Genomic DNA, 12,319 nt, shown 5'->3' with positions numbered 1-12,319 from the left:
TGTCTTAGGTCCACAAATGGCCACTCAGCACAACGCCCAACCCAGAAGGGATATATAAATACAAGAACTGGACTGCACGGACCTCTAGCCTCTGTATATCAGGGCAAGAGTTTTCACACTAACTGTCAACATACACGTGACTAAAACATTCACTAGAAGGCAGGCAGTCTGGCACTACGGTTAAGTGTAGGGTCAGACCTAATGTCACCACTCACCCATGTGTGACCCTCAGGCAAAATTACTTCATCTCCTTCAGCCTTAAGTGCCTCACTGGTAAGTGGAGCTAATGTCTCTCTACACCATGGGGTACCCAGAGGGTCCACTGACAGGGCCTGTAACCAGTGAGGACAGCAGCTGGGAGCACAGGAAATAATCCATAAAGGGTGGTTGTCATTATTAAAAACATCCATAACTCAGTTCCTTACTGTTGACCAAAACACTTTAATTTTACAACTTTCGTGTACAATATGAAGTCCGTAACTGCTTGAAATTCTCACCTGGCTCCTGCAGGGAAACAAAAGTAGAAAGCTTTAAGTACTTTTATTTTCAATAATTCAAATTCATAATTTTGGTTCATTCAATTATTCAAGCATTCACTGAACCCTGATGATGTCAGTCATCTTCCAGAGAAGCAAAGTCACCTTGCTTTCTCAAAGAGTCTATAGTCTCATCTTTAAAGCAAAATGTTAATGACTGCATGTGAGAATATTGGGAAATCCATAGGAAGAGAAGAGGTTAGTGCTGGCAGACACATTACACAGGGCAGCAGGGTCCTGGCAAGGACTGGGACCTCTGACCCAGAGTAAATCCAAAGACACAAAACAAGTTGGAACACAGCTTAACTGACTGCCTGACCTTCGGTGACATTTTTCCCTATCCCCCTTCTCCCTACATACCCCAAAACTGCTGTAATTTTCATGTTAATAAGCTACTTCTAATTAAAATTATAATAACAATACTAATATAATAGGAACACTTTTCATTTACTGCTTCCTAGCCTTTAAACCAATACCCAAAAATAAATAAAACAATTTCCAAGGCACTCTGAGTGATGGCAATTATTTTATGTGCAATGATTAAAAACACATTTCGTGAGAATGTCTTAACTCCTGAGGGGTTTGTGGGAAAAGGGACTCCTTTTTCTAGTACCCATTCCTAGTACCTTCCTTTTGAAAGAAGAAAAATTGATTCCTAATTTGGAAAAATGAAAGGGCCATAACCTTTTACTGTTTAGGGTTAATTTCCACACAATTCCATAGCGTTACATTCCCATATGCTGGAACTTTCCATTTAGATACTCAAAGTGAGGAGCACCTGGGTGGCTCGGTTGAGCACCTGCCTTCGGCTCAGGTCATGATCCCTGGGTCCTGGGATCAAGTCCCGCATCGCTCCCTGCTCAGCGGGGAGTCTGCTTGTCCCTCTACCCCTCGCCTCTACTCGTGATCTCCCCCTCTCTCATTCTCTCTCAAATAAAATCTTAAAAGGAATAAATTTTTTTAAAAAAGCCATCAAGAGAGGCTAAACGGGACCCTAAATTGTAACACAACTCAGGAAAAGAGAATTTTTTAAAACAAATAGTGAAAAGGAAGATGAGATCAAAAGAAGAGGATGGCAGGAAGACAGCAAATACAAACATGCTACAGGCAGAAATCAGACACGATATAGTTAATTGTCCTTCATGCTTTTAGAAAATATACTGTCTTCAAGACCATCATAAAGTCAAACATTTTTATCAGCACAAGATAAACGACTTTAAAAAGGAATTTGGGGCATACCTGCTTGCAAAGAGTTCAATCTACATCTTCAGTCTTCATCATCAGGAAGGATACCTAGTTCTTCATCCGTCCACTGGGAAGGATCTGGATATGGAAAGTGACCCTGGTGACAAACATTAAAAGTAAAGAATCTATCCATACAATGAATTAAACTAGCGTGTGTGTGTGTGTGTGTGTGTGTGTGTGTGTGTACATGGTAAGGCTGTCACATTCACAGCCCTTGACATGCCACAGGAACAAATTCTACTACTTTAACTATCTCATGGTCCAACTGTTCTTCAATTTGCTCACTATGGGCTGTGGCCTAAACTGTAAAAGGCCCATTCTGGAGCCACCAGCCTGAGCCAGCATTTCAGTATGTGTTTGTGATGGAGGAAGGGAGACAACAGATTTCAAAGATATCCCCCATCTTGACATGTGTTGGAGCCCTGATAAAACAGAATGTCTCAAAGTGTCCTGTCACGGCTGCTGACCTGGGAGAGATCTGGGAGCCTCAGGTGGGCTCATGCATCTTCAGTCCTGATCTAGGACGTATCTGGTGGCATCACTGTCTCAGGCCAAGCAGCCACATATCCTCCTCACAGCTGACCTACAAGGAGCTAGGGGAGACTATATGCTGCCAGTTCACAGCCACTAAGGAGCTCTCTACTGGGTGACAAGGGCACAGAGAAGTTCAAGAGAAATGATATGTCTAAGATGTGTAAAGTGAAGAATTTTTTCCTACCCTATCTGAATCAGCAAGCACAGATTTTGATGGCTTAAAGACGTAATTTCCTAGAGAACAGGGTCTGTGTAAAAGTGATAAAAGCTTAGTCAAGGCTAATGACATGTTAGAAAGTTACCACTAGCTAACTTCTCTCCTTAAGACAAATTAGCCCCCATCTCTCCCACCCCAATCTGGCTGCCCTGGGCCTCTAGACAGACTAGATGACATTCAGCATTTAAAGAAATTTAAGTGTGAAACTTAACCCACTGACGAACCCCTGGTTCAGAAGGTAAAACAATTAGCTTCTAGTCTTCCTTGCAACTATGGCAACCTAACAGAAACCCTAAGAGATGAACTACCTACAAAAACACCTGTGAGTCGGGAAAGGTCAGAGGTAATGTATTTCATGAAGTAACAGGATTCCTGCACAAACACAAAGACGACATGGTAAAGGGATATATCCAGATTAAAAAATGGTCTACAGGGGCGCCTGGGTGGCTCAGTCATTAAGTGTTTGCCTTTGGCTCAGGGCATGATTCCAGGATCCTGGGATCGAGCCCCGCATCGGTCTCTCTGCTCCCTGCTTCTTCCTTTCCCACTCCCCCTGCTTGTGTTCCCTCTCTCGCTGGTTGTCTCTGTCAAATAAATAAATAAAATCTTTAAGAAAAAAAAAAAAGGTCTACAAACAGGGAGGAGGGAAAAAGAAAGCTAAGCTATTAATATATTAGTAATAATCTAATGAGTTATAATATTCTATTAATATATTAGAATTATTGTCCTGCACTTACCAGCACAGCATCTGAGTCATGCCAAAAACGCCAGAGAATCCAGAACCACATGATCCCACTGAATATCTCAGACTGGACCACTTGGGACCTGGTCAGCTGGGGAAACTGTCTATACCGCGGCTCGATATGTACACCACCACCAGCACTACGAGACAGAACAAAAGGTCACGTAACTTGGTACCTCTTCAAAGTTTGAAGTCATCCAAAACTTTTGAGTTCCATCTAGAAACTAAATCTAACATTTCTCATTTCCTCCACGAAGCACAGGATGACAGAGCTCCATAATCTCTCGAAACTCATTTTTCATAAGCTTGCTTTTAGAATTGTCTGGCAGCAAAACCTGGCCTGCATGGATGACAGACTATTATTTCCCTTTAGTGAATATTCGTGGATTTTACAGCAGAAATAGGAACGTATTAATAATGGGGTACTGGCCCCAAAGTTTCAGTTAAGGGATGTGAACCTGCAGTGGTCGGTCACTTAGATTATCCAGAAAAACAAATCAGAAAATTAATTTTGTTCTGTTTAGCCATATCTATTTCAAAGGCAAATTATATCCTCTGCTCTATTACAGTCTTTATTAATATAAAGAACACTATATGGAAAAGAAGACTCAGCAAATCTTTTATTTATTTATTATTTTTTTTTTTTAGCAATCTCTACACCCAATGTGGGGCTCGAACTCATGACCCTGACTGAGATCAAGAGTCGCATGCTCCACCTGACGGAGGCAGCCAGGCGCAACAGCAAACCTTTTTGAATAAGCTAACAGCTCTGAACAAAGCAAAGAGCCTTAAACAGTAAGAATGAACAACTTCTTCTGCGGTTTTTTTTTTTTCATTTAGATTCTGTTGACATATTGTGGGACACAATCCATGAGGTCTGCAGTCATTTTATTCAGTTAGAGTGTAATTATTATTGACTGACTCTAAGTAATATTTGTACTTAACAGCGTTACCGTCAAGTTCTATTTAGCGGCTCTACATATTCTACTATACAAAAATAGATACAGAATTTAAAGAGAACTTCCATAGAAAATGTATTCACAAATTTCATTTCAGGTAACAGCTTGTAAAACAATGTGCTCTTCTGTGCAGCAAAAACTACCGAAACGGCACTAACGTCTCTTCAAAACGCGCCGTAGATTTGTATGAATCCATCTACAGTCCCTACACATGCTACCTCCCACCCTTCTTCTTAGCCTGTCCCACTCTTAAAGGCTACGAACGCTTACATTTACTCAGTATCTACCGTGTGCCAGACACCACACGAGCATTTGATATGCATTATCATTTATTTTCATAACCCGATGAGACAGACCCTATGGTTCTTAATGTTTACAAATGAAAACACAAGGGTATTATTTGGAGGCAAAGCCTAAGCTCTTATATATTGCCTATAAACAAACAATATTAATAATTTTCTCAGTTTATGAACCAAAGACAGAGTTCTTAATTAGAATTCCCATCAGCATGATACCACACTTGAAGTGATAGTTTCATTTTTATGTAAACATTTATTCAGTATATTAACACTTTTATTTGGAAGGCTCTACATAAAATATTGACAATTAGCTATGGATGCTGTAAGAGATGGCTTTTATTTTTGCAAATGTATGTATGTGGGGGGTTTTGTACATATTCTTCTTAAGTTTTTATTTAAATTCCAGTTAGTTACAATATAGTATTAATTTCAGGTGTACAATGTAGTGATTCAACACTTGCACACATCACCTGGTGCCCATCACAGCAAGTGCCCTCCTTCTTCCCCATCACATGGTTCACCCATCCCTGACCTCCTCCCCTCTGGTAGCCACCAGCTTGTTCTCGGTAGTCTGTTTCTTCATTTGCCTCTTTTCCCCTCTTTCCTCATTTGTTTTCTTAAATTCCACATATGAGTGAAATCATATGTTTTTCTCTGACTTACTTTGTTTAGCGTATTACTGACTAGCTCCATCCATGTGGTTGCAAATGGCAAGATTTTTTTTTTTACGGCTGAGTAAAATATATCTTTTTTAAAAAGTGACCACATATTACTTTTTTTAAAGATTTATTTATCTGAGAGAGAACAAGGGAGCATGGCGGGGGGGGGGAGGTAGAAGGACAAGCAGACTCCCTGCTAAGTGGGGAGCCCAATGCGGGGCTCAATCCCAGTACCCTGAGATCATGACCTAAGCCGAAGTCAGAAGTTTAACCAACTAAGCAACCCAGGTGCCCCTGACCACATATTACTTTTAATAGGCTCCCTCAAGCATCATTGCTTTACAACCTGAAGAATACATCATACTATTTCTGTAATGCCATCATGTGGTAATTCTTTTAACAGTATTCATTCAGGATCCATCTGTGCATACACTGTATTATACAAAGCAACCATGGGGGTGGGAATTCAATATACTGTAACAACAGGCTTCCTCTTTGATAGGTTTTAGATACAATCTAGTTATAAGGGCCCATCGGTTAAATTCATTAAAATAATATTTGAGAATTACAGTTCAAACCCACTACCAGAAACTCTCCACATCTCATTATTGCTAGAATGACATGTTGTTTTAACTATTCCTTGAAACAAGTGGGTCATTGGACACCTAGCTGGCTCAGCTGGTAGAGCACTGACTCTTGATCTTGGGGTTTTAAGTTCCAGGCCCACACTGAGTGGACAGTTTACTTTAAAAAGAAAAAAGAAAAAAAAAAAAAAAGAGGGGCACGGGGATGGCTCAGTAGATTAAGCAAATGACTCTTGACTTTGACTCAGGTCATGATCTCAGGGTCGTGGGATCGAGCACCAGGTCAGGCTCCACATTCAGCACAGAATCCACCTGAGATTATCTCTCTCTTCCTCTGCCCCTCCCCCTGCTCACGCTCACTCTTTAAAGAAATAAAATTGAGAGAGAGAGAGAAAGAGAGAGAGAAAGAAAGAAGTGGGTCATTGATTGCAAAGTGGAAATCTGTTTTTTTTATTTTTTAGATGGGGGAGGGGCAGAGAGAGAGGGAAAGAGAGAATCTTTTTTAAGATTTTATTTTAGAGAGAGAAAGTGCACAGAGGCAGGGGAGAGAATCCCAAGCAGACTCCCTGCTGAGCTAGGAGCCCCACGTGGGGCTCAATCCCAGGACCCTGAGATATGAGCTGAACCAAAATTAAGAGTTGACACTTAACAAACTGAGCCACCAGGCGCCCCAAGATGTAAATCTTTTTGAACAAAGATCTGAAATGCTGCAGTTATATAAAGGAATGGATGACATAACAATCTCCATGATTAAGGAATATAAAGATTCCACAAATGTCTGACTATGTCATGTTCCAAGCTGGGTTGCTAACTGCACTATGGCAAACTAAATACGCTGAAGAACCCACCAAATTGAAATAACTAAAATGCTAGATGGAATTACAAAAAAAAAAAAAAAAAAAAAAAAAAAAAAAGCATCTGCCTTCGGCTCAGGTCATGATCCCAGGGTCCTGGAATCGAGCCCCGCATCAGGACGGGAAACCTGCTACTCCCTCTCACACTCCCCTGGCTTGTGTTCCCTCTCTCACTGTCTCTGTCAAATAAATAAATAAAATCTTAAAAAAAAAAATGTTGAAAAAAGGGGTGCCTGGCTGCCTCAGTCAGAAGAGCATGTGACTCTTGATCTCGAGTATATAGATTACTATAAACAAACAAACTTTAAAAAAAAAAAAGTGAAACCAGATCATATAACTTTCCTGCTTCAAAGTCTCAAACAGCTTCCCATCATTCTTAAAAGAAAATCCCTACAGGACTGTCACCAACCTGCCCCCACTTCCCCCCCCCCCCCCCCNCCCCCCCCCCGGCCTCACCTCTACCACTCTCCCCTTAGCTCTGCCCGTTCCAGCCTCACTGGCGTGTTTGTCCATCATCAGCACTCAGAGCCTCGACACTTGCAGTCTCCTCGTCAGAGGCTCTTTCTGGCATCTTTGCTTAGCTGACCTACCACTCAGGTTCAAATCACTATCAGGCCTCCATTGCCACATCATCTTAAGTACAATATCCCATCCACCCCCAGCCCAGGCACTCTCTAGATTAATCCCCTGCTTTATTTCTTCATGTCACTTAACAGTACCTAAACATGTTCTCTTCTACTTGTGTCCTCTCCAGGATGGAAGCTCCCTTATCTTTCCTGTATTCTGCTCTATCCCTACAACCTAGAAAGGACCCTGGCATCTGGAAGATGCTCCATACTTATCCACTTAATTATCACACAACTGTGTGTGGTAATAATAAGGTGTGTTACAGAAGTAACAACACCTCAGTGAAGAGAAGCACTCCCCAGTTTTCCCACGCAGGGTCAAGGGCTATGGCTGGTGGCTTTCCAACACTGTCCTCGTTTAGGTCATGCAGGCCTTTTCCTTCTTTCCATCCCACACCTGTCCCAGCTCCACAGCTTTAAGAGACATGTGACTTTAAGCAAGTCACTCCTTTAATTTTCCCGAGTCTCAGTTCCCTAATAACAACAGTTAAACAATACTGGTAAGGTCCTTCCTAGGCAGCAGCAGCTGTCTTAAAATATTTTACAGAATTGTTATTCACTCAGTTCCCTGGAAACTGACACTATTATCCCCATCACACGGGTGAGAAAACGGAGGCAATTAGAGATCAAGAAACTTTTCCAAGGCCAAACAGCTAGAGTGTGACAGAGGTGAAATGTGAATTGAGGCCAGAATCCTGCCTTTAACCACGACACTGCACTGCCTCTTGGGAAAATGTAGATGATGATATAAGGGGCCTGGAACATCACCTGTAAGATCCAATGTTCTACTTTCCATCCTGCTCTTACTGAATCTCTCTGCATTACCAATTTGTTTTTGACAGATGTGCCCTCCCTTGGCATCCCAGCACTGCGCTCTCCAGTAGAATGTTTGGGGTACTTCCCAGGTGACTCTTCTTTTGCTCGCTCTCAAATCTCGTGTTGCAAGTGAACCCTAATACACACTATGGGATTTGGGTGATAATAGATAATCAATTCATGGAGAATGTTGATAATGGGGGAGGCTATGCATTTGTGAGGCAAGGAGGTTATGGGGAAATCTCTGTACCTTCCGCTCAATTTTGCTGTGACTCTAAAACTGCTTTAAAAAATAACATCTAGGTCCCCCACCCCCACCCCGCGGCACCGCTGTGCTACTCCTTGCCTCCCACCTGACGCTTGGAAAAACATACGGTACAAGTACTTTTTTCGACCAGAACGCCCTCTCATCCCCAACTCCTGCTCTCGCTTCCAGATTAGCTCCAGTCTGCCTCCACGATCAACTGAACTTCCCGAGGGCAGGCTTCCCTGGGGCCGGAGTGGCCCGATACACAGTTTAAAACCTGCCAAGCGAACATTCTCCCGGCGCCCATGGACCACCCCCAGCCAGCACCGACGTCGCGGAGCCGGACTCCAAGTCCCAGCATGCCTCGGGGCAGAGGCCGCTGCAGGGACCCGGTCCGCCCCAGGTGCCCGGCGTCAAGGTGAGGGCGTCCCGAAGACCGGCGTTTTCCGTTAGCAGGCGAGGCCCCTCCCCCAGCCAACACTCACTGACGGACTCCACTGCCTCCAGCCGCCCGCGAGCTGGGGCCTCTGAACAGTTGGCCTCCAACGCGAACGAAAGGCGCCAGCCGCGTCAGAGCCGACATGCCAGTCCGCGTCCCGATGGCACTTCTCAGGCCGCACCGCCTCGTACGTCACTTCCCTCCGTCGCCCCGCCCCGTGACGTCACGGCGTCCATCCGCCCATCTCCCAGTAGGTGGGGAACGGGGGCAGAGAACCGGTTTTCGGGTCGCCGGGCCTTGGGCCCGGATTTGGGATCTTCTGATTGCACGCGTGTGCTGAGAAGGCAGGACTGAGTCTGCTCTCGCTCCTCCCGGACTGCTGATGTAGACGCGGTGTTTTCCCGCCTGCGCGAGCTGCTCTGCCTACTGCTCCTGGGTTAACTGCCTTCCGGACCCTTTTAGGCCGCCGGACCGTCTGAGCCAGAGGACCTTCCCAAAGCTAGTCTTTTGTACTCTCCTCTCCTGCAGGAGGCTGACAACGGTTTCTTTAAGGTCTTGTTTTATTGTTGTTCTGCAAACTTGATTAAGAACCGGCAGCCAGTGGTTCCCAAATATCAGTACGTGGGCTGGTGGCATCCCATTCACCTGAGGAGCCCGACCTCAGATAGCCTTCAGTCTGAAGTAGGACCAAGGAATCTGCATTTTAGCGTGGCCTCCAGTTTACGCAGTGCTCTAATTCCCTGATCCTGAGCCAAGCCCTGGATTCTTGGCTTTTGTCTCTTAATACTGCCGTCTGTTAAATCCTGGATGGAATCTAAACTTCTCTGGACACGCACCCCACTCCACACCACTCCCGCAATTTCTTAGGGTCTTTACTTATGGGTTATAGCTTTCCTAAAAAGTTCCAGGTTTGATTAAATTATAAAGTTAGCCTGCCTGCCTCACACGTTGGAGATTTCAGTTTGAAATGGATCAAATGATCCTTAAGCTAAACACTGAAGTCTGCACACTCAGGCATGAAAAATAGGACACTAATGGACAGAAATGTAGACCTAAATTTAGGGATTTGAGTGCCTTGAATATAACTGACACCCATCCTTCTGTGCTGAGATGTGGGTCTCCATGTGCCCTGTAGCGGGAAACCTCTCTCCCTGGAGTTAGGCGCACATAAAGCTTATGATTACTGAGCTGCCCTGTGGCATTCTGAACAGCCTATTAATTAACCCTCTGGCCCTGTAGGACTCTCCCATTGTCCTGCTCTTCTAACTTCTAAGTTGGTATATAGATTAGAGGAGAGTATCCACTATTTTCTGGATGAAAGTTGACTTTCTAGTTGATAACCTAGCGTGGCTTTCCCTGAGTTACCATTCACCACTTAACACTTTCTGGTGACATGTACAAGCCACTAAGATACAAAGTTCATAATTTGGGAAGACAGGGCTTTCCATCCTTTCTTGGAACCTCACTGCCCCTGCTACACAACTTCTCTGATCCCAGCAAAGAATGAATTTATGATGTCAAGGCCAAGAAAAAAAAAAGGCACAGCTTAAACAAAAAAAAAAGGGCCAGAGTTCAAACCTCAGCAGTGCTTGTTAATAGTTCTATGAATCTGGACAAGTCACTCTACTTCTCTGAGTATCAGTGGCCCCATCTGAGTGGAAGTCGTCTATGAGAGGACCCAGCCCACAGCACATACTCAGGAAATGTTTACACTTTGTTATTCCTTCCCTTCCTAGTAGCAAAACCTATTCAGGTGACTTAAAATCCATCCACCCTCCCCATCTTTCTTGCTGAATTACAAAACAGTGCTTGATTCTACTTAAAGCAATATTGTTTTATAGACCATTTGTGGGGGCCTTAGCTTTCATGTCTTACATTACAAAGTCTGATTTTTTTACTATAGAAAGTTTAGGGTCCCAATCAGTAAACTATTTTGACTACGTAGCAGTGATGCATATTTGTTCTGCAGACAGGCTTTAAGAACTCCAAGGGCAAATATCCCTTACCGCTTTTTGCAGGTTGCATAATGGCAGTGAGGGGTTGGGGTGGCTTTTTTTGGGTTCTCAGATGAGCACCCCATTTGAGATGATGCATTTTAGAAGGTGAGAGGAAGGATGCCAAGCCCTGACACTGAGCTCTCAGCTGCTACATGATAAATCAAATTCCCAGTCAAGTGCTAACAAAAGACAGACTCTAAATGACATTAGAGCATCTAACCCCAAATCGAGAACCTGTTCCACAGGGTGCCTGGGTGGCTAAGTCAGTTAAGCGTTTGCCTTCAGCTCATGTCATGATCTCAGGGTCCTGGGATCGAGCCCTGCATTGGGCTCCCTGCTCAGCCAAGGAAGTAGCCATAGCCTTTTCTCCTTAAGAAGATGACTTTATAAATCAAGTTTTGCTTTTTTAAGATGCTTAATTTAAAAATCAGCAAATTACCCATATTAAAGCATACCTACTGCCCTTTTTTCCTTCAATACAGCCTGTGTTCATTTTCAGTTGTCACTGTAAAATTTCCTGAAGAACTGAGGCCCTCAGTCCAACAGTCTATGAGGAACTGAATAGTGCCAACCATCCTGTGAACGAGCTTGGCATCAGACCCACCCACAGCTTATGCAAAACCCTGACCAGAGGACCCGGGAAGCGGCACCCAGATTTCTGACTTGCAGACGCTGTGAGGTACTAAGTTTTGTTGTTTTCAAGCGACTAAGTTTTGGGTAGTTTGTATTCACTGACGGATAACTAATACATGCCACAATGGTGTGATTAAACCAACTGGCTTTTAGTTAAAGCTCAGGGCGTGGGCTCAGGGCGGCGCCTGCTCTGTGCTTGTACCCCCCGTCACCCCACAGAGTATGTGGACACAACCTGTGTCTGGCCGGAGTGCCCATGAGGGAGCTAAATGGTGCCACTTCCCGCTCCCAAGCTACCCCGAGCCACCCCAGCCCCTCACTGCCTGACTAGACTGCCCTCCCCTCACGACTTGGTAAGTAAAAATTGCATCTCTTGCTCTCTGAAAAGAACTGCCCCAAATGAACCTGTGTCTGACTAAACCTTAGTTACGTCCTAAAAGACAGAGAGGAGAAACTTTATCCTTGAGAAGGAAAGAATGGAAGAATCTATCTAGTCCTGTGTCAGAGCAGAACTTCCAGGGAACGGGAGAGCTTGCCTTTCCATTCACTATCTAGAGCAGTGGTCTCCAAAGCAAGCAAGAGAATCCACTGGGATGTGGGAGAAAATGCTATTTTTTATCAAAAAACAAAAACAAACAAACAAACTAGGGGCGCTTGGGTGGCTCAGTCGGTTGAGCGTCTGCCTTCAGCTCAGGTCATGATCTCAGGGTCCTGGGATAAGCCCCAGCTCCCTGTTCAGTGGGGAGTCTGCTTCTCCCTCTCCCTCTGCTCCTCCCCACTGCTCGTGCTTCCTCTCTCTCCCCATCTCTCAAAATAAATAAATAAAATCTTTTAAAAAAAATAAGAAACTAAGCTTTACTAATATCTAATATCTACCTCTTAGTCCGTGGGCCAGCCACAGCTTTAAGAGAACTGACAGTGAGTGGGCCACT

General features: G+C 44.1%; 1 protein-coding gene across 1 annotated transcript; it reads right to left on the bottom strand.

Annotated features, from left to right (window-relative positions):
• Window positions 1-421: 421 nt before the first annotated feature.
• Window positions 422-8,936, bottom strand: NDUFB2 (NADH:ubiquinone oxidoreductase subunit B2). The gene is made up of 4 exons (XM_034638165.1): window positions 8,804-8,936; window positions 3,270-3,414; window positions 1,776-1,878; window positions 422-504 (listed from the first exon to the last, which is right to left on the bottom strand). The coding sequence occupies exons 1-3, from the start codon at window positions 8,899-8,901 to the stop codon at window positions 1,804-1,806; spliced, it is 318 nt and encodes a 105-aa protein (XP_034494056.1). The 5' UTR covers window positions 8,902-8,936; the 3' UTR covers window positions 422-504; window positions 1,776-1,803.
• Between the last annotated feature and the right edge of the window lie 3,383 nt (window positions 8,937-12,319).

Source organism: Ailuropoda melanoleuca, chromosome 1 (assembly GCF_002007445.2).
Source record: "Ailuropoda melanoleuca isolate Jingjing chromosome 1, ASM200744v2, whole genome shotgun sequence".
NCBI lineage: Eukaryota > Metazoa > Chordata > Mammalia > Carnivora > Ursidae > Ailuropoda > Ailuropoda melanoleuca.
Note: the sequence above shows the minus strand (reverse complement) of the source record. Positions and strands in the feature narration are given on the sequence as shown.

What these genes read in the sequence shown, in the direction of transcription:
- NDUFB2 (XM_034638165.1), bottom strand. Translation starts at nt 8,901, where the DNA reads ATGTCGGCTCTGACGCGGCTGGCGCCTTTCGTTCGCGTTGGAGGCCAA. An exon ending in GGAGGCAGTGGAGTCCGTCA is followed by an intron (nt 3,415 to 8,803) that starts GTGAGTGTTGGC and finishes TCTGTCTCGTAG; the next exon opens with TGCTGGTGGTGGTGTACATA. An exon ending in ATGACTCAGATGCTGTGCTG is followed by an intron (nt 1,879 to 3,269) that starts GTAAGTGCAGGA and finishes GTTTGTCACCAG; the next exon opens with GGTCACTTTCCATATCCAGA.